Consider the following 23,082-nt stretch of genomic DNA (forward strand, 5'->3'; position numbering starts at 1 on the left):
GGGGGATAAGGAGTCCGGTCGGACTCCATGTCGACCGGACTAAAAAAAAAACAAACGGCGAATTGGATGCTTCTCCTGAATTACAATCCGCACATTAAATAGTCTCTCATATCTCCCCAATCAAACACATCCAAGTATTGCTATATTTTAATAATAAATAGTGTTAACAAACTAAAAATTTAACAAATGTTGTAAATCAAATCCAAAAAAAAAACAAAAAAAACAAATGTTGTAAATGTTATTTTTCCTGTTTTTCCCAAATAAAAAATATTATATACAGATAAAATCTTTAAAACAGAGTAACAAAAGAAGTTGCCAAATTTTAATTATTATTAATTTTTATGCCAAATTTAATTGGGGTATTTTTCTTTTAGGGTCTCTAATATTAAAATTTTATAGCATAAAAGATATTTAATATTTTTATGATGTCTAAGGTCCCTCAACATTGATCTAGAAAAATTTCAATCCAGATAAATTCTTCCCAAAGAAATTTTCTCCAGAGAAATTTTAGACTTCCTAAAGAATTTCTTGGGTTCAAATCAGAAAAAATTCAAAGCATTAAATATTCTCTGAATTTTTCTGGTTTGAACTCAAAGAAATTTGAATTTTCTCTTCTTTGAACCCAAAGAAATTCTTGATGTCTACAATTCAATCTTCCCACTCTCCAGAGAAATCCACTGTTCTCCATTTGGAATACCTGTATATTCACCATTACAGTGGCCTAGAGAGTGATCGAAAGAGAGCTTTATAGCAATGGCGTTTTTTGGAGACGAAGATGAAGTGTGGAAATGTCCACAACACCCTTCGAATAATTAGATTAAATTCCTCAGAATAATCAAATTAAACAAATAAATAGAAGCCAAATTCATTTGCTTTAAAGTAATAGAACGAACAATTAATCTTTTAAAGTGAGTAGCTATAGAGAAAATAATAATAAAAGCCCATTTTATTTCTTGTTCTTCCGTCATAGAAGTATGTATATCTTTTCAACATTATTCTTATACTACAAAAAGAGACTTGATCCAATAACTATATTTATGTCTATATTCATAATGAATTCAACATACAAAGTAATCTTTGGAAGATTTATCACCTGAAACCACTTCGATCCGATGCTTCTGCCTTGTTTCTATCATCTGTATAAAAGACACCAATGACTTCCATATCTTCTTCTCCTCTTAGTTCAATTTATCACCACTGTTATATTCACAGGAACTGGCAATGGATAATTTGCAGACTCTGCACTATACAAAAACTGCAAGCAAGTACACCGAAATTGAAGCATAGGACCTTCTACCAGACTCGCTGAAGGCATATATACATACAACGAATGGAAAACCCAAGTCGTGATTGAGCTATTGCGCCACTTGAATCATCTTGATCTTCCCAATTTATGAAACAGCTCTCAAAAGTCACTAATTCTCTCAATCAGAGAATTACACACATATATATGGCTAATGAAAGCCTTGAATCTCTCACAAAGATGTAGAACTAAATGAAGAAATGGCCAAAATGTTGTTCCCAATGAGGCAATTCTGCTTCGGCGGTTCGAACAAATCGACAGCGGTGGGAGTGCAATAGTGGCAGAGAATGAGGACTGAAGAGGAGGAGAGGTGATGGGATCGGGGGATCAACGCTCTGAAGAAGCTTCGAGAGTGGTCGGAGATCATCACCGGGCCATGGTGGAAGACCTTCATACGGCGGTTCAATCAGAGTAAGAGTGGCGAATGAGTTCTTGACACAAGGTTTGTTGGACTGATTGAGCTTGATCGAGAAGAGAGAGAGAGGAGCAGCGAGAAAAGAGAGAGAGGGGGGGGGTTTTGAAACTGTGAGATATATCAAGTTTCTCTGTAATACCTAAGTGTGGGGTTGAGGAACCTTAGACATCATAAAATAATATTGTAGATCTCTTCCATTACTAAAAATAATAGAGGGACGATAAACTAATTTTCCCTATTTAATTTGCAATGTTCAAATCTAAGAGTTTCTCTAATGACTAGCTATATAGGCTGCTATTGCTTTTAAAAAATAGTAGGAAACTCAACTTTTTTTTCTCTCCAACAGCCAAAGCTACCATATGTTAATATTACTTTTTAAAACTTATTTTAAATTTAGCTCAAGGTTTATCTATATATAAATTTTGACAAGTCCCTTTATCTCTACATCTCCCAGGGTAAAACTCACATATAACATTTTAATTTGACATTATGTTAAAAATAAAAAATAAAAGTCACTCCATACAACATATAATAACAGTTAATTAACGACAATAATAAGCTTTTTACTATACCTTTAGAGAAGCTCTTACAAGGTCAAAATGTCATAATTTGACAATATTACTTCAGCAATGCATATATTATTACTCCATTGTTTTTTCACAAAAATTCAAATATAAATAGCAATTTTGAGTCCATCATAAGACATATGGAGAGAACTCTTGTGACTTTACATGCCATCTTGGTCAATGATACACCTATTTAAATGCCAGAAACAATGAAACCTTAGAACATTGATTCTGAATCACCTACTTATTTTTTTTGATTCCAATATCATAGCTAGAGAACCCATACACAAACAGCAAAGAACAAGCAATACACAAATTATCATACAATGTTCACACTAATTTCCTCTTTCTTTTTTCCCCCCCTTTCTTTTGGGAGGTGGAGATCCTAAGCCGAATCAACCAAGTAATACAACAAAATTATATCAGCATACTACAGAAAAAATGTAATGTTCCAAGCGTCCGCAACACAAAGTAAAAATGATTATTTTCTACAAGTTGAAATTTATCAATGCTGGATTTTGAGGCCAGATTGAACACCCGATTGAACTTTGCCAAAGAAATAGGTTTCCAGCCTGCGCAACAACCGGTCTAAAGTTAGACTTACAATCTTTCATGTTCTTCTTGATGAGTATAATAACCTATGTAATAGTATCAAAGTGAAAAAAATAATCAAAAAAGTAAAAATAAAAAAATCTGGGGAGTGAAGAGCACCATGCCTGTTTGTGCATTTATAATAGATCGTTTCAGGAGAGTTGTAAGTGCGTGCATTACAAAACATCCTCTTGACATCAGCAACAAACATCTCAAAAGTTACATAATATTGCTCCGACTCCACTCGCTTCGACAGTTTTTTCAAATCTGCATGAATATCCCAAGCATCACGATTTCAATACACAACGGGCAAGCCAAACTTTAAAATATATATATATATATATAAATCTCAAATGCAACAGCACAATAAGTGAAGATAAACTTAATGTGCCCAACTATTATCACCTCTGTGACTTTCAAGTAGACCTCAATTCACAAGAACCGCCAGTTAAGAGAATCTTTGAACTAAAAGGCCTTTAAGAGACCAGCAGTTATTTTATGCAACCACCAGCTCAAACTATGTAGAGGATGATTCTAGATGGTTATAGTTTGACTCGTTTATGTTATTATGACAATTTTTCTACACCAAAGTCACATATTACACTGTCAAAGGCAGATGGCCATAAACAAATTTTTCAGCTAGTTGAGCTGCATCTAATATCCGTGGCTGAAATAAGATAATTAGTTCATTGGCCCACACAACCACACTTTAATGAACTTCCAAAACGTTTGGACCAAATCAAGATAGAGAGGGAAAATGGTATCAGTTTAGTTGAACTGGTCTTACAGTTTTAAAAATTCCACAAGCCTGTTGTTGATATTTTCTTTTTTTTCTTTTTTGCTTTATTTTTTTCTTTACCCTCTCAATTAACTAATTGATGTTGTAGTTGAACATGCATAACATTTTATGAAGTAATCCCACAGCTTGAGCAACTGAACTTTCACATAAAACTGAACTTCAAAACTTTGATTACACATTTTTGGTGTCATCCCAGGAATGGTTGTTAAAATCATACAATTCACGATTCAATTCATACGATTTGATATGAGTTTCATAAAAAGGATTGGAATCGTGCTGTTGAATTGGAAACTGAGTGAATCGTACAATTCAACTTGTGCGATTCACTACAATTCATTGCGCCTCTATTTTTGTTTTTGTTTACATAATGCATAAAATGATGTCATTTTCACTTAACTATTAAGATATATAGAAGAGATTGATTAGTTATACTAATATACGCGATTTTATATGTATACACATATATACAATTTAGTTATATTGCTAATTTACTTTATTTTAAACAGTGTATTTTTATTAGTATATAAATATATAAAATTACATATCATATTAAATAAATGAATCTTACGAATCATGATTCAATATTATTCATGATTCACTATTTTAGCAAACAATTCACTATTTGATTTGCGATTTGACAACAATGATCCCAGGTGTATTGCAAAGATTGATGATTTTCAAAAACATGTTAACAGGATAGGCATCTCAGTAACTAAAAAGCTAATCAACCAGTAATAACTATGCAATTATACATGCCCCAAATGACAACTGGCTACTAGTTCAACAGAAAAAAAAATGACAACTGGATAAATACAAGAGAAACTTCGATGACATAAGCCTACAATTCCAAAATAATCTCACTAAATCAGTAAATCTTAGTCAGACATCATTAAATGGGAAAAACTAACATAGCTGGTTCGAATGAGAAACATTATTCTTACCAATGGGATCTTTAATGATGTCATAATAGTCAGGCACATCATGTGCATCAACTGGTTCTTTGAATGGCCAAGCATCAGGATGATCATGCATTGCCTGCTTAAATGAAGACTACTAATGAGGACAGGAAATCACACATTGACGTGAAAACAGGGGAAAAAATAAATGTGCATTTGTGTGTTCCAATAAATTAATGGTACATAAAAATCGAAGAGTATATAAAATCAAAGAATTAGATGGCTCCTACAAGTTTCCCATTTAAACTAAAATCAATAACAATAAAATCTGTGCCCCACTGAATTCTAGCTGGACAAATGGAATTATGGAACCCATCAGTTATACCTCATTCTTTTAATATATTATAAATTATAAATTTGAAAGTAGGAGTAACGAATAAAGAAAAAATGCAGTTGGGTCTGGCATTCATGTGTTTGGGGCTTACAGGTAAACTAGTGAAACACATTGGGCTATGATAAAAAAGGCAGACACACAGACTAACATGGCAGCCACCTCTGTTACTCACACTTTCAGATTAAGCACTGAAACACATGTACCTATCAGAAACAGGTACACATGGAGAAACCACAGCAGCATCCTTGAAAGATGGGAATCAAACTTAACAATTTAACTAAGTTCAACAAGTGCAGCCATAGTAACCATTTATGATCATGCTTTTCTGCTCCATTTGCAACTACAATTTAGCACAGTCAATTGCGAAAGATTTCTACAAGAGTAATCCCCGTCGACTTTAGATGGACTTTGCAATACAAATCACTTTTATCAAAATATAAAGCAAGGTAAGAGGAGGAATAAAAGAATCTCAAACTTGCCTTTAGAAGTGAGCGCATGAAAAGAGACAGATTTTTGTGATGAGAAGCACTATCAACAGAAGCAATTACTGTTTTAAACCGAGAATGACCCCACTGATCAGGAGTCCACCCAGCCTCCCCTACCATTATCACCGCCAACTTCAATTTAGTATTCCAAAAGCACAAGAAGTACATAAACACACTTGCATCAACATAACAATTTTAAAGGAGTGAATACTGCTGCAAAAACAAAATAAACATATTGCTAGACAATTAGAGACTCATAATATTTACAGCATACTTTAAAATATGAAATAACGCACATCAGGAACAGTGCTTTGGACCAATAAAAATAATAAATAATTAAAAAACGATATCTATTTCACCAAGAAGAAGAATATTATATACAAAATAATTGTGATAGCTCGTCTTTATTTCACAAAGTGCATCTCTTAAACTGGAAAGACATGCTGCTATATAACATCTCAGCTAGGAAACTTTACTTATCTGTTTGGCTATAAATGATATAAAGATTCATTCACTTCCCAGTGAAGGGAGTCTTCATAAAGGTTGCAGAGTTGACGAAACAACAATAGAGAAGAGCATACATCACATCTACCAAAAGATGATAATTTTTTTATCAATCAAGTTTATAAAGGGTTAAACAGTCATGCACTTCCGAATACATAATTCCTAAAAGAATACATTCAAATTTTATGATATATACAACAAGTGAAAGCATGGAGGAACTTACTCAAGCCAGGAATATCCTCAACTTTGACAATTTTTTTAGGAATACCAGCTTCTTTCTGAATAAAAAAAAGTTCTTGATCAGAAACAGGATTGAAGCATACACGCATCATTTACAGATAACTTAATCATATCATTTTTTATAATAAGTAAGAGCACCATTCAACTCTGAAAAAGGCAAGTTGCAGATTTCTGAATAATAACAGCAACTTCTTGAAACTATTTTCCATAAATAGATATATAAATAACACCAATCATGAAGTGTGTAGTATACTGTAAGGGAACTCGGGTTTGCAAATTTCACCAGTGATCCACTGTAAGTAATATTTCTAGGTCAGGGGACCATCTGAATTGGTGATATAAAAGATGTAACTGGATGAAAAATAGAGAATAGACCTTCTAGATTTTATATCATTGATTGTCTAAGGCTCAAAACTTTGAAACAGTCTGGAATTTTGTGGACAAGAATTATAATATAAATTCAGATACAATATATTTCTCTGCACCACCTCTCCAACAAACACATCTTTGAAAGTGTCCCCTTCCTCCCCACCATTATGGCCTAACATCAAACACAAGACTCAACAGTCAACCTTGCAAAATGGCAATCTAAAAACAAGCAACCTAATTCAAATTCATCATTTAATCAGTCGTATTAGCGACACCAAGTAAGACTTAAAACAGTCAGTTGATGATGGTTTGAAGTCTCAACAGGAAACGTTTACAGATAAGAGATGATCTAGCCATCTCCTTTCAACGTATTCCATAAAATTCCAATGCATGTGTAAAATAATTGATGTATATTATTGATTGATATATTTGTTGTGTCTATTACAAATGGTGGGTGGCTCATTATATAGGAGAGGGTGAGTGTAGTAGGTGAGGAGTAGGTGAGGAGTAGGTGGTGGTAGGTGATGGTAAATTGGTGGTAGGTGATGGTAAATTTTAACAGCCCCCCGCAAACTCAAGGAGGATAGAAACTAACCAACTTGAGTTTGGAGAGAGTAACAAAACAAGAAAATACATAAAAATAAAAGAGGATAAGAGACACTGTATGGTCGTGTCAGACCGTTGTAGAAGACAGTTTATGGGGTCATGTCGAACCATTGTAGAAGACAGTTTACGGAGTCTTGCTGGACCCTTGTAGAAACTAACCGGAATCAATGTCGGGACAGTTTACAGAGTCTTGTCGGACCCATAAAGGAGCTAACCGGAATCAATGTAGGGACAGTTTACAGAGTCTTGTCGGACCCATGAAGGAGCTAACCGGAATCAATGTCGGGACAGTTTATAGAGTCTTGTCGGACCCTTAAAAAGTCGCACCCTCAAAAGGTGTGCCAAATCCATAAAAAAACGTGCCATCAAAATGCGTGCCCAATCCATAAAAAGGCGTGCCATCAAAAGTTGCGCCCTCAAAAGGCGCGCCCACTTCATCAAAAGTTGTGCCCGACAGAAAGCGTCGAGCCATCAAAAGGTGAGCCGGAGACGCGGCGAGGCACGTGAGCGACAGAGCGGCATGTCGGCCGCGTCGTCAGTGTCAATATAAACCAATGCGGAGGCGGAGGAAACCAAACCAGACTGAAACCTCTGAACTTGTCATTCTGAAACAATCTGTAAATACTCTGTATCCAACCCTTCTCGGAAACACTCAGCAACCCAAAAAACATGGCCTCTTCTTCCCGTTCAGCTACCCAGAATATGGCCTCTTCATCCCGTGGTCTACTCACTCTCTTTCCCGACCTCAATGAGTCAACAAGAGAGAGAACTGGTGCGGTGGCCAGTGAACCTCAACCAAACACCTCTGGTTTTGCTCCGTTGAACTTTCCGATGCGATCGGTGGAGCAAAAAATGGCGGTGCAAACTGATATTGAGGCCAATCAGTGTACTCTGAAGTCATGTGTGGAAACCATGACTGCAGTCACAAACCTGTCGCACCGGCTGCAGAGCAGGACAAATGAGGTGCAACAGTTAAACTCCCAGCTGGCTCTGCTCCAACGCATGTATAAGGATGCGCGAGCAGAGATAAGTGTGCTAAAGACAGAAAACAAGGAGCTGAAGCGAAAGGCCACCGTTATGTTCCGATTTGGAGGGCTGCCATATGCTGCAGTGGAGGAGCAGGGAGTAGTGATCGTGCCCAGTGGAGTGGGAAACACGGAGGCAGCACTGTCAAGGGCCGCCCAGGACGGAGGCAAGAAGAAGAGACCGGCGGCAGAGTAGAGAAGAAAAATCCCACCTGTGAATGTGGTTGTTTGTTTGTATTTTGTTTTGTTTTTTTTTTTTTTTTTTTTTTTTTTTTTTTTTTTTTTTTTGTATGTGGAAACATGGTGATCGGGGTGAGCCCCGACATGAATAAAATGAGTTTGGTGTGCAGATCTTCCTGCGTCTTTTGTTTTGTGTGTGTGTGTGTGTTTTTTTTTTTTTTTTTTTTTTTTTTTTTTTTTTGACTCAGACCCATGTGCGCCGGATGAATGAGATGAAAAACATTTTGAGAGGTGGAATATAAAAAAAAATAATAATAATAAGAAGAGAAAGGAAAAAGGGTGATGCTCACGAACATAAAAAATATATATATATAGATATCACCATGCTCACGAAACATGGTGATCGGGAGTGCATGTGTATCTGTCCGCGTTTTTTTTTTTTTTTTTTTTTTTTTTTGTGTTGTGTTGTTGTTGTTTTGTTCTTCAACACCCCAACCCCGAGAGAGTGGGAGACAGCTTCCTCTAGAAGAGAGAGAGTTGGATTTATCAGTGTTTTGAGGTCAATGTGGTGGTGGTGGTGGGAACGTGGGGTTGGTTGAAGAAAAAAAATAAATAAATAAATAAATAAAAAATAAAAGGTGTCTCTTTATGCAGCAGGTGCGTGTCGGCTATTGAAGGAAAATATTAAAAGAAAAAGAAAGGAAAAGAAAGGGGGTAAAGGGAGAGAGAGAGTGACAGTGGGTTTGTTCTCACCAAAAAATCAGAAATATTGAGAGAGAGAGATAGCTGGTAACCGAGAGTCAGAGAGAGAGAGAGCTGTTGGTCTCCAGCATCGAATCCATGCTAGATTTCCTCAGAAAAAATGGCTTCGTCGATATATATTGAAGTCGATCTACAATGATCTGCTGTCGCCATCTCCAGATCTACAACGATTCGTCATCGTCATCTGCAAATCTACATCGGTCCACCGTCATTTCTGTGTGGCGACGCAGGTGAACTGGACGAATCCACTGAGAGAGAGAGAGAGAGAGAGAGAGAGAGAGAGTTGTGTCGTGCATGGAGATAGAGATCCAGCAGCTTTGAGGCACAGCGGCTGTAGGAGATCTGGTCGTTGGTTCCTCCGACTGGCTTCCGGTGACTGGCCTTGTGACCGCCGAGGGCGTGGTAGGAGCCGAAGGCCTTGTCGCATACGCTACACGTGTAGACGGGCTTGGAATCGGACGAAGTCGATGGCTGCGGCGGCGGAGGAGGGGTGGAGTGGCTGCGATGTGAGGCGGTGCCGCCACGAGCAAGCATGATGAGGCAGAGAGCGAGGTAAACGGACGCTTCAGCTCTGTTTTTTTTTTTTTTTTTTTTTTTTTTTTTTAAGTTGAGAAGCTTGAAACAGCTGAGAGAGATGAACAACACACAGACGTTTAGAGAGAGAGAGAGGAGTGTGGAAAGGTTCAGGAAAGTGAAGGTATGTGTAGGAGGTTTCAATTGGTTGAGGTCCGGCGGGCGGTTAAGGCAAGGTTGCCGCCCGCCAGAAGGCGAAGAGCACCAAGAGCTTAACCTATAGCTCTAATACCATGTAAAATAATTGATGTATATTATTGATTGATATATTTGTTGTGTCTATTACAAATGGTGGGTGGCTCATTATATAGGAGAGGGTGAGTGTAGTAGGTGAGGAGTAGGTGGTGATAGGTGATGGTAAATTTTAACAGCATGGTTTGGAAAACTGGGTAAACTTCAATCATGAATAATTACCACAACATGAAATTCCATTCTGTCTTTGCTCTCAATAAAATCAAGCATTTACCAGGAATTTTTTTTTTTTATAATCATAATCCAAGTGCACATTTTTTTTTCTAAATAATGAATTCATTGAAGGGCACGAGAGCTTCCAGATAGTAGTCAATGATGGTGACAAATACCTTCTGAAAATCAATCCCAGGGTAGACGATGTGACAATTTGATAACTCCCTTATCTTCTCATCAATTGCCTATCATTGCCAATATAGTTAGAACTTCATTGCAAATCATAGTGTCAAAGAGATTTGCAAAGAAAAAATACAAAGCACAAGTAGAATTTACAACAACGAATTTGTCTTCTTCAGCCAAAATCCACTTGCACTGAATAGAGATCATTGCAATACAAGTGTCACCTGCTAATTTTCTTCTTCTTCTTTTTTTTTTTTTTTTTTTTTTTTTTGGAGGCTTCTCCCATGATCATTCGCCAAATCCATATGAAGTCATCATATGCTCTCAACTTATTATTTAACTCATTATCGAATATCACTGGATGAATTGACTGAGCTTATTTTATCCTACCTGCCTCTGACGGCGTACCATAGTTGATAAATCAGTGTATGGAAGCTTGGGATCGATTATGCATTCCATAAGGATCCCTCCATCATAATCTTTGATATAACTGAAATACAAAATAAATAAAAAAATGACTTTGTCAGGACCAAAAAAAAGTTTTAAAACAGTTTTTCCATTGCCCCTACAAAGGGCTGTCATCTTGCTTTGAATTTAGAAGAAAAGGAAAAAATAAAAATAAGACATCAACTAAGAAGCACGGACACGCAAATTTTCAAAAAATAGGAAACACACTCAAAATATATAATTTTATTTATTTATTATGCCATAAAAAAAAATTTAAAAATTGAGAAGTAATAAAAAATACAAAATAATATTAATAAATATTTTAAACTATATATACAACTATTCATCAATTTCAGCACTTTACCTAATAAATACACTGAGCAATCTCAAGAAATTTAATTTTTCTTCAAATAAAATTAATTTGCTCTATGCATGTTAGGGCCAAAGATGAATATTAAAAAATAGAGGGGTTGCCAAATTTTTGTTCTTATCCAATAGTTGACCTCATAAAAAGGGTTCAGAAAATATATAATTACACAAAAAAGAAAGAGAAGAAAAAAAAAAGAGAGAAAGAAACAAAAACAAAGAAAAGAAAAAGACAACCAAACAGGGAGAAGAACGAAGACGATGAGACAAAGGGAAGAGAGAGAGAGAGCTACTTACGAATCTGCGATTGCTTCAATAGGGACCTTCAAAAGCTTCGACAGCTTCGCCTAGGGTTTACAAGTGAGCAACTTCTTCTCTCTCTCTCTCTCTCTCTCTCTCTCTCTCTCTCTCTCCACTCGCAATGTCCCTCAAGTGTTTGTGAGCGTGTCCGCAAAGTGTCCGATTGGAAAAATAAAAAAATTCTGGAAGCACTAGAGAGAGTGTCTGACACACGTCCATCACATGTCCGTGTCCGACACGTGTCAGACACTCACACGTTGCTGCTGAAGAGGTGTCCGTGCTTCGTAGGGCATCAACATTTTCCACTTTGTTTCAAGAGTGAAAGCATTGCGTTTTATTCAAAAGCCTAATACATCTAATTAAGGCTTACCAAAGTTACTTCATGCAAAAACAAGGGCCATTTCCCAATATAAGTCATTTTTGTATTGTATTTCCAAAACTAGGCCAACTTCTGACGGAATTCCAAAACTAAGCTAAAGCGCCATTACTATTCGCGCTTTTACTGTTAGGAGGCCAAAAGTTGATGAATAGTGAAATCGCTATTTGAAATCGCGATTTTAATTAAGAAAACGCTGTTCCAAATCGCGTTTTTAACATAAAAAAAATTTCTGAAGAAAACGCTATTTAAAATAGCGCTTTTACTGTGCATATAATAATTTTTTTTTTTTTTTTTTTTTTTTAAAAACGCCATTTGAAATGGCGTTTTTCCTGTTGACTCACAACAACCCACACACTCACACAAATATGCACACCCATAACACTCCAACAGTGAAATAATATAATTTATATATATAATAATAATTTATAATAATTAATTATATAATTTTTATAATTTTCGTAAATATAAATTATTTTTAGGTTATGAATGGTTTGATTTATAATACGTATGTAAGGATAAAAATTTTTATAATCAAAAATAATTTTTATAATCAAAAACAATTTATAATACGTATGTATTATAAAAAATTTTATAATAATTTATAATACGTATGTATTATTTGAATCTTTACATTTTTTATTTAAAATTTTTCACAGTAAACCGATCTTCACATTTTACCCTTACATACGTATGGTTTAAATAATTTATAAAAATTATTGTCATACGTATGTAAAAATCGATTATAAAAATTGCAAAAATTATTCAAAAATTATTACAGTAAATACATCTTCACATTTAGATTATTTATAATTTTTAAAATTGCAAAATATAATTTTCGTAAATATAAATCATTTTTTTACCCTTTATTTATAAAATAAAGGGTAAAAAAATTGTAAAAATTGTAAAAATTTAAAAAAATTTAAAAATTATAAAAATTATATAATTGATTATTATAAATTATTATTATATATAAAAAAAATTATAATCAATTTTTGCAATTTTTATAATCGATTTTTACATACGTATGGCAATAATTTTTATAAATTATTTAAACCATACGTATGTAAGGGTAAAAAATTTTAGGTTATGAATGGTGTGATTTATCATTTAAGTCATTTATAAAAAAATTTACCCTTAAACCATACGTATGTAAATGTGAAGATGGGTTTATTGTAAATGTAAATGTGAAGATACGTATTAAATTATTTACATACGTATTAATTATAAATTTTTATAAATTATTTTTGAATAATACATACGTATTATAAAATGTGAAGATCGGTTTACTGTAAAAAATTTTAAATAAAAAATGTAAAGATTTAAATAATACATACGTATTATAAATTATTTTTGATAATTTATAAATTATTTTTGATTATAAAAATTGAAAAAATTATTTTTGATTATAAAAATTTTTATCCTTACATACGTATTATAAATCAAACCATTCATAACCTAAAAATGATTTATATTTACGAAAATTATAAAAATTATATAATTAATTATTATAAATTATTATTATATATATAAATTATATTATTTCACTGTTGGAGTGTTATGGGTGTGCATATTTGTGTGAGTGTGTGGGTTGTTGTGAGTCAACAGGAAAAACGCCATTTCAAATGGCGTTTTTTAAAAAAAAAAAAAAAAAAAAAATTATTATATGCACAGTAAAAGCGCTATTTTAAATAGCGTTTTCTTCAGAAATTTTTTTTATGTTAAAAGCGCGATTTGGAACAGCGTTTTCTTAATTAAAATCGCGATTTCAAATAGCGATTTCACTATTCATCAACTTTTGGCCTCCTAACAGTAAAAGCGCGAATAGTAATGGCGCTTTAGCTTAGTTTTGGAATTCCGTCAGAAGTTGGCCTAGTTTTGGAAATACAATACAAAAATGACTAATATTGGGAAATGGCCCCAAAAACAAACTCAACAATTTCAACATCAACCTTAATTTTGTGAAAAACATACCCATGCCACCGTTCTTTCTCTAAGTGAATCTCTTTCGTAAAGCCCTACAAATTGATACACAAAGTAGATACATTATTTAAATGAAATCCTCTTTTCAGGATTGTGTACATAAAAAATTCTCGACCAAATAAGGCTAGCAAACAAATAATACATAACTATTAAAACTGAGAAGAGTGACCCACTTTCCTAGCAGTTAGTTGTTGCCCACGGATATTAATGCAGGACATCAGTATGCTTCTATTCACAAATGACAAAACCACATAAGGAATTATTCTTCTAACTCACATTGTAGGGGGGAATTTTTTTTTCTTGCTTCTTTGCTCCCTCCGTGCTTCTTCCTTTTAACAGTAAAGCATCAATAAAAGGGAGGCATCCTGAGTCGATGTTCATGCCAAAAAAACTTTAACCCAACAAACTCCCATTTGGATTCTCAAGAAGGAAGGAAAGTTGGATTCATAAAGGGCCAAAAAAAGAGTGGAATCTTATGAATCCAAATTAGATTCCAAAGCAAACGCCAAGAAGAACAATAAGACAAGTATTTTATCCCCACAAGATATCTCCAATCATGCAGAACATCAACTTGAACCAGACACTCTCACCTCAATCACAAGTTCAATAGATGCCGAAATATACTTCCTTACTTAAACCCTCTCCTTTTAACAGTGCAGTAGGTGCTACTTCACAGCCATTCTAAACCTTCTGACTAGTATTTAACCCAAGAGAATAGTTTTTTTTTTTTTTGATAAGTAAACCAAAGAGAAGAAAAATTGATCTGAGTCCAATTTGAACATGGATGGAATAGTTAAAAAGTTATGACAATCTAATAGTTCAACCCAGTCAACTGACAGTGATGCTTTGGATTCACAAATTATTTTCGAAGGCAGGCTTCCTAGTAGTTTGTAGATAGACATTCCCTCTCATCTTTTTAACGGAGCAAATTTCATGCAGGGTTAATCTTACCATATTTACAATGAGAATATACAAACAAAATCTTATAAAACAACTTTTTTGTGCCTCTCAAATTGATTGTGAACTGAACAAGTGAAATCCCTATATACATGAAAACCACAATCCAAAAGGGAACGAAAAGGACCAAACCTGTTTAATGAAATAACCAACGGCATTATTGTCAGCATAAGTCAGAAAATGAGTTAGCCTGTCAACGTCACGAGCATGCTGCTTTAAGTGATTCATCAGTCTCGTGCCATAACCTTTTACTTGTTCATCTGCTGTGATTGCACAAAATGCTATCTCCCCAAACATTTGGCTAGAGCAATAAAAAGACTGTCAGTGGAGAAGCAAAATAGGCATCTTATATGGATAAAACAAATTAAGGAATATTGACAGGAATTCCAAATATTTTACATTTCTTCCTATATTAGTCATAAAAGATTAACAGACAACATAACAATCAGACTCCCAAATCAACCACAGCTTGAAATTGAATTAGCGTCATTGAGATCAAACCTCTGTCCCAACCTCTATATGCGATATGGGACCAAGAATTCACTTATTGAATGATTAGCATATTTATAGTGGCTAGGAGTAAGTACAATTAAGTAATAAATAGTTAAATACATCCATGGAAGGCTGTCTGTCAGCAGGTACAGAAAGCTAACAACCAGACTTTTTTCTTTTTTTGGGGCGGGGGGGGGGGGGGGGGGGGGGGGGGGGGGGCAATTACAAATCAGGATCGTTGACCAAAAGTAATTACAAATACATGGGGATGAAACTCGTTCCTGTGTAAAAAAACACAGCAAAAGTTGTACTCCACAAAGATTAGCACAATCAGGATAGTTGACCAAAAGTAATTACAAATACATGGGGATGCAACTCTTTCCTGTGTAAAAAAACACAGCAAAAGTTGTACTCCACAAAGATTACCACAATCAGGATAGTTGACCAAAAGTAATTACAAATACATGGGGATGCAACTCTTTCCTGTGTAAAAAAACACAGAAAAAGTTGTACTCCACAAAGATTACCACCCTTCTGTAAATATTTGCCCCACCTCCCATGGATGGGTAATTTCCCCTTCTTTTTTTTACCCAAAAAATTTAAGACAAGTAATTACAAGCATGAAGCTGCAGGAAGTGCACAAACAAGTAGAATACCTAGTCCTAGTAATAGTAACAGACTAACACACATACACGTACACATTACCTCACATAAGGACGGTATGTTATGCCACCAACAACCTGATTACGTCTGATAACCATTACAGATTTATGGTTCCTGCATCAGAAACAATGGGAAAAGCATATAAGAATACTCTTAGTAATTAAAACATCACCAGACAACCACAGAGCCTGGAACGGCGTATATTAGTTGTAGAAAGCATCAAAATCCTGCTACCAGCCCTTATATGAAGAATCAGTTCAAATCCAGGGTATACATTGACCATTTTGAAACCTGAATTAATATGCTACAAATTGTGGAATTGAAACACTAACTGCATTTATGTGACTACGTAGCAAATAAAATGACCATTTTGAGGCAGTATAAACCCCAGAAGTTGGGCAGAGACTCAACAAATTAAATGCAAAATAAATTTTGATTTTAAATGTGCACACACGATACCTCGTAAAAGCAATCCAGAGGTCTATTACTTGGGAACATAGAAACACATTTTACATGACCATGGCATGGAAGTCATTAATGGAAGTCTACTAAATATTTATACAGGAAATTGCCTAGATAAGGTGTTTCCATAAATTAAGTGAACTAGGCAGCATGCATCTTTTTGTGCAAATTAAGTAACCATAAAGACAGAAGGATGAGGGGAAAAAAAAATATTGCAGCAGCAAAAAGACCCAAAGCTCTGTTCTTCACATTTTACATTCAAAGTAAATACGATTTAACTATTTTGCTAAACATATTACAGCTTTCCCAAAAAAAAAAGAATCTCAAACCCAGCTTAAAAAGAGTTAGTTTTTTAGCTAACAAGACAAATAAGATGAAAACCTAAAAAAATTTACCAAGCACACTACCTTTTCAAAGTACAATTGTTTAAGCTCGGCATGTTCAAAAACCTAAATGGCCCACTGAATCTGACTGACCCAAGCCGACAAGTGAAGAATGGACAGTTTCGCCAAAATATACGGTTATTGGTCGGTTGGTGTTGAGTTTTGAATAAGAAACTAATCCGAGCTGACTGAAAGTGCTATATAAATACTCATGTTACATTACATGTGTCTTATCCTGATAGGATGTTGAGATTACACCTTATCTTCCAAGAGAATCTTATATCTTCACATTATCTATTCTCTGTAGGGAATCATGTGACCTATTGTATAATAATCTTAGATAAGATATAAATCATTTAGAAATGAACTTCAAATTAAATAGGATTTATAAAAAAATATGGAATTTATGTCACCTAATTGTATAAGCTATGAAGCACTAACACGTTCCCAAGGCTGGCGTACGAGTGTCGGACACGCGTCGGACACGCTGTGGACACGTGTCCGACACTCTCTCTAACGTGTCCTCTTGTTTTTTTGAATTTTTTCAGTTGGACACGCGATGACACTTTCTGGACACGGATCGAAGAACCCTAAGCTGTTGGAGAGAAAGAGGGAAACAGATCGAGGGAGAGATTGATTGAACGAAAAAGCCCTAATCGGTTCAAAAGAGATGAATCAAAGAAGCCCTAACCTGAATCTTCTTTGTCTTATCTGCTCTGACTCATCGTCTCTGCTCGTCTTCTTCTCTGGTTCATCTTCTCTGCTCGTCTTCATCTCTGATTCATCTTCTCTGGTTTGTCTCTCTTTTCTTCTTCTATTCTCTTCTCTTCTCTCTTTCTGATTTCACTCCCTTCTTTTCACTTCTCTCTCTTTTTCTCCTCCCGTCTCTTTCCCTTCCTTTTTATTTCCTGATTACATCTCTCTCTCTCTCTCCCCTCCCTTTTTTTTCTTTTTTTCTTTTATCTTTATTTTTATTAGACCTAAACTTTATAGAATAAATTATTTTTATTTTAAAAAAAAATCATTTTTATTAAAAACAATTTAAGAAATATGTTTATTTATTTTATTATTATTATAATTGTATAGGAACTAATAATTTTTTTTTTAATTTTAGACATATAATAAATAAATAAAATTATATATACTAAACGTGTCCCCAGCGTATCGTGTCCCTTATTTTTTGAAAATTTGCGTTTTCACGTGTCCGTGTCGTGTCCATATCGTGTCCCGTGTCCGTGTCCGTGCATGTGCAACATAATGTATAAGCTATAATTATTTCTTTACTAGAAAAAGTGAGTATCTTTTCTTCAAATATCATATAAATTAGAGTATAGAAGAGTCTAAATTGGGTACGGGTGTTGAACATATATCCCAAACCTTTACCCATTTCATATCTAGTGGACACTGGCACATTGGGGTAAGTAGAAGAGTCCATGTAAGTAAACCTGTATTTTTTTGTAAATGTTTAAACCACTCACTCTTTTTTTTCTTTTTTTTCCTCTGTTTTTTTTTGTCTTTTCGCCTCTCACAAGGGGAGTGAAAGGGGATAAAAGAAGAAAAGTATGAATATCTTTACTCTTCATCAATTCTATTCCATTCAATCATTCAGTTATTATTTTTTGGGCATCAAACAGTTTGATCATACCACAATCCATTCGAGCAACAACATAGTTTTACAAATACTACTTACTTATTTGATCACTAGGTTTAAAAATATTTCTTACTGCTATAACACTTTTAAGTTTTAAGAAAGCTTTCACAAAACATACCTGTCCATTACAAGGCGAACAATGTACTCCTTAGGCATGTTAGGTAGTTGTCTGGCAAATATATTCTTCAATCCTATCAACCTGAGAGGAGGAAAAATAAAATGAACTCCATCTTAATGCAGTGCTATCTTGGTGAATGATCAAAACTTAATAGCATATTTGGCAGTTTGTCATATGCTAAAAAAAATGAACCAGTGTATATTAATCTGAGTAAACCAAAAAAAAAAAATAAAGTAGATAAAAAAATGGATACTTGAGAAAGAGAAACAAATACCAAACCATATGCTCATCAATGCCATCATTTGAAACACATACAAACTTGAGTCTTCCAGCTTCCTCCTGTTAAATTACAAATAATGACTGATCATTAACAACTAACTCCATGAAGGAAAGGTGCACAATGAATAAAAGACACGTGAAACTACATGCAAATGCACATTCACACAAGGATGTTGGCAGTACAATTTAAAAGGAAATTTTGATTTTACCGATATGTGCTACCCCAAAGGATGTAGAAATTTTCCAAATCATAGTCTAATGGACTAGCCCCTCGCAGCATCTCTCATCCATGTATTCACCAGTTACAGGGAACCCACTGGGAATCCTTTAGTAATAAAGATTATTTTGTTTTTATGATAAGCAAGAGAATTTATAGATGGAAGCACCAAAAAGAAGGGGGTGCACCTTACCACAACAAAGACATCTTTAGACCCTGAAACCAAAAGGTTCATAATGGGAAATTGATCTATCTATGACACAAGAGACCACCACACATACATGCTTATTGCATATACTTCTATACTCTACAAATTTTGCATGAATGAATATAATAAATATTGCTAATGATCCATGAACTATCTGCAAATTTCTTCAATGGTTTTAGATATATCCACTTTTCCCCCCATTTTTCATATTTCGGATCAGAGATCAAGACCTTGTTAGAATAGGAGATGAAGACCTTATTAGAACAGGATCATGCGGTGACCAAATAAATAAAATTATCAAATTGTAACCAAATAATTGTAATTGTAATTGTAAGTGTAGTTGTAAATGGTAATTATTAGATTTAACATGCTTTGCTTTTCTCACATTGTACACAAATTTGTTCTACACTCATTTTTTCATATCTCCCAATTGTTAAGTGAAATCATATAATGAGTCCTTGGCTCTAACAAGCATTGTCTTCCAAACAAGAAGTATTCATATGACCTCAAATACCTTTAATTTATATAGAGTACCACAACAACTACATAAAGATTGCTATCCAAAACAAAAATAGTGAAAAACTATCCTTATACAAACCAATAGTTATTGTCTGGACAACGTCAAAAGCCATGCCTCGTTCATAAGAATGTTAAATACAGATTCCATATGTTGTGTGTAAACATACAAAACTAACCTAAAACACATTTGATGCCATAAAAGTAATGAGTACGCCACAAATATAAACAAAAAATAAACATGTCACAAATTCACATGGTTGTGCCATTGTTGATTGAAAACCAAAACTTCTCATTTTAAGAGCTTCTAAGTTGTACAATTCACAAAATGCCACACAATGGCTGTTACACATTCTAAAAGCAACTGGAACATGGCCGGGCTGAATGGGTGACAGCATTGAATTTAAATTCCCATCTCAATACACAAAATTGTGCTTGGTAAATTATGTAAGTGAATTTTAGTTTAGAAATCAATTAGTTCCAAATTACAACTAGGGTTACCTATTACTTCGTTCCGCCAACAAGTTCAAATCCTTATAACTCAAGTTTCTTACATGCACGAATAAAGTCAAAACTAACCCTCCTGTGCAGAAACCAAATTCTCCTCAAGAGCAACTCAATATAGGCCGTGTTTGAATCGTGGATAAAAACAAGGAAAATATGAATGAAATATATTGCATTTTTCCTTCACTTTTTCAAATCCCTACCCAAATCGATGATCCAAATACAATTAACCAATTATATACCACAGCTTGTCAAATGTGCGGAAATACAGCAATTCAATCTAATATATCACAGAGCCAAAATTACTGAAAACAAAAATTAGAAGAAACACATTGGAAATTGGAATTATACCTCTCTCTTTAAACTCTCTTCCCTTGCACTATAAGCACCACTAGTCTGTATATTCTCGGTAAATATATTCTTCACTGTATCCTCCTTCATCGCAATTCCCTGAACCGAACTAGCATTGGCCGGTGCAGTAGTAGCCCCGGAACCACCAGTTCCACCGTCTTTCCCAACCTCAGAAGGCTCAACCTTAACCGAATTCTCAGTTTTAAGCTTCGTATTCCTCGCAGGAACCTCAGTGCTCCCCAATCTAGACGCAGTAAAGGTCCGCATCGACGAATCATCGTATTCATCATCGTCGTCGACGACCTCCTCGGAATCGTCGTCGGACTCGGAGTCGTCTTCGGCGCCGCGGACGCTGATGCTCTCGAGGTCGTCGTTGGAGGTGAGGGCGCCGTCGCGGGTGTCGGAGAAGGAGGAGGGGAAGGGCGGCGCGTGGTCGTCGGAGGAGGCGAGCTTGCGTTTCTGGATGGAGGAAGTGGCGGAGGCGGAGGCGGAGTGGGAGGGAGAGGGAGATTGGGAGCTCCGGGAACGAACTGGTGCAGTCAAGTGAGAGGAGTGAGTGTCCATGGCGGTGGTGCTGGTGGTGGTGGATTTGAAAATTAGGGTTTCAGAGAAAAGAGGGTTTTGGAGTGGAATTTGATTGTTCTTCGTTGGTTCTCGGTTTCTGTTGATCGGTTAGATCGTCTGTTGGTTGGTCGTTGGGGTAAAATGAATTTCTTTCACAAATGAAGGCCTCGAAATTTCGACGCTCGAAATTTGATAAGGTGAGTAATTGAGTTGGATTGATTGTGTGATAAAAGTTAATTGATTAGTTTTACTGTTGATTAAAATTTATTAACTACATATAATTTTGTTCAAATTTATATTATATTTTTATTTTAAATAATAAAAGCTAGGAGGAAATTAAAATTAAAATCATTTCAATTTTATTCGAATTTTTCTAATTTAAAATATAAATATAATAAGGACGCATATAAAATTATATAAAATTAATAAATTTTAACAAACAGTCTAACTGATCAGTCAATTTTATCGCTAAACCAATCTAGCCTAACTTACTCACCTTATCAAACCACACAAGTTGGGTTGGTATAAAATATCTAATTTTTTACCACATCCCTACACATAATCATCCTTCAAAAAAAAAAAAAAATCAAATCAAATCAACACAAAAAAAAAAAAAAGAAGATTCGAGCCATTCTAGCCTCGAAATTTCGAGGCCTATAGCACAATTGTTCCAGTAAAATTTTAAAAATATATATACAATTAATCTGATATTTTTATATAATTATGCAATAATCAAAAGGAAAAAGATTGAGGCCTTGAATGTAGCTCGAATTTATTTATTTATTTATTTGTTTTTTTTTTTTTGAGACTCTGTTGGTTTAGTTGTTTTTATTATTTTTTTATTTATTTGTTGGGTTGTATTAGTTTGGTTTTTTTATTTATTTGTTGGGCTGTTGTTATTTTATTTTTATCTTTCTGGTTAAAATAAAAAATATAGTAGGGACTCGTACAAAATTATATAAAATTAATAACTTTTAGCCAACAGTCTAATTGACCAATCAATTTTATCACTCAGTCCAACCCAACTCACTCACCTTATTAAATCACATAGGCTAAGTGGTTTTTTTTTTATTTGTTGGTCTGTGTTGTTTTTTTTTAATTTTATTTTATTTATTGAGCTGTATTAGTTTTTTTTTTATTATTAAGATTTAGATTTTAAGGCACACATAATCACCTTTTTAAAAAAAAAAAAAATCAATTGGAGGCAAATTCGCGACTCTCTTCTCGAGTCCTTTAGCACGGCTCTAAAATAAATTTAGCACCATGTTTTAAATTATTGTAAATTATGATCAAGGAAAATGTATTGCAGCTCAAATTTTGTGGCTCAAATGGCCAAAACGACGTCATTTTGGCCATTTTTATGTTGTTCTGTACTCAAAACGACGTCGTTTTGGCCATTTGAACCATTTTTTAGCCACAAAATTTGAGCTACGTAACATTATCGTATGATCAATTAGCGAAAAAAAAATTAATCTTCCCATTATTCCCTTTTTCTTCTTTTTAGAGACACTTCTGAAAGGCTAACTGACTTGGTCAGATAAATCATGGTGCCTCTGAGATTGCCACCAATCACTCACACGCACTTAGGCCTCGTTTGAAGACTTATTTTTTTAGTCAATTAATTAAAAAATTATTAAATTAGCCAAAAAGTCAACAACTCATATTAAAAAGTCAAAGATTCTCTTTTCTCTCTATTTTTTGTACATCTTTTCATAATTAGCTAAAAAATTATCCCAAACATACAAGTTTTTTTTACCTACCTTTTTAACTAAATAGTCAAAAAGTTATTAAATTAACTTGTTCCAAACGACTTTCAATTTTACCATCTTGTCAGACACAGATATACGTATAGTATTTATTGATAGGCAGTGGCTTTGGTTCAGTTTAAGATTGAACTGGATCGTGTTATTGGGTCTGTAGGGGTTCACTACGGGTCCCGTTTTGATAAT

The 23,082-nt window shown here is 34.5% G+C and overlaps 1 protein-coding gene across 2 annotated transcripts; it reads right to left on the reverse strand.

The window, feature by feature from the left end:
- Nucleotides 1–2,509: 2,509 nt before the first annotated feature.
- On the reverse strand, nt 2,510–21,382 carry HAG1 (histone acetyltransferase of the GNAT family 1). 2 transcript variants are annotated; one of them, XM_028225685.2, is made up of 13 exons: nt 20,570–21,382; nt 18,769–18,833; nt 18,495–18,575; nt 15,923–15,994; nt 14,858–15,026; nt 13,760–13,803; nt 10,687–10,786; nt 10,290–10,358; nt 6,177–6,231; nt 5,444–5,562; nt 4,616–4,709; nt 3,001–3,142; nt 2,510–2,856 (listed from the first exon to the last, which is right to left on the reverse strand). In XM_028225685.2, the coding sequence occupies exons 1-13, from the start codon at nt 21,131–21,133 to the stop codon at nt 2,790–2,792; spliced, it is 1,641 nt and encodes a 546-aa protein (XP_028081486.1). In that variant the 5' UTR covers nt 21,134–21,382; the 3' UTR covers nt 2,510–2,789. The 2 variants fall into 2 exon arrangements, with proteins under 2 accessions (XP_028081486.1, XP_028081487.1); XM_028225686.2 differs by lacking the exons at nt 10,290–10,358; nt 10,687–10,786; nt 13,760–13,803.
- Between the last annotated feature and the right edge of the window lie 1,700 nt (nt 21,383–23,082).

The sequence above is a fragment of the Camellia sinensis genome, chromosome 12 (genome assembly GCF_055761805.1).
Source record: "Camellia sinensis isolate YWXY chromosome 12, ASM5576180v1, whole genome shotgun sequence".
Lineage (NCBI taxonomy): Eukaryota > Viridiplantae > Streptophyta > Magnoliopsida > Ericales > Theaceae > Camellia > Camellia sinensis.

Bases quoted from the DNA above. Each gene is read 5' to 3' on its own strand.
- HAG1 (XM_028225685.2), bottom strand. From the start codon at position 21,133: ATGGACACTCACTCCTCTCACTTGACTGCACCAGTTCGTTCCCGGAGC. The intron at 13,804-14,857 runs GTTTGGTCCTTT...ATCAATTTGTAG, and splicing joins TTGGTTATTTCATTAAACAG to GGCTTTACGAAAGAGATTCA. The intron at 5,563-6,176 runs GTAAGTTCCTCC...TGATAATGGTAG, and splicing joins TGAGGATATTCCTGGCTTGA to GGGAGGCTGGGTGGACTCCT.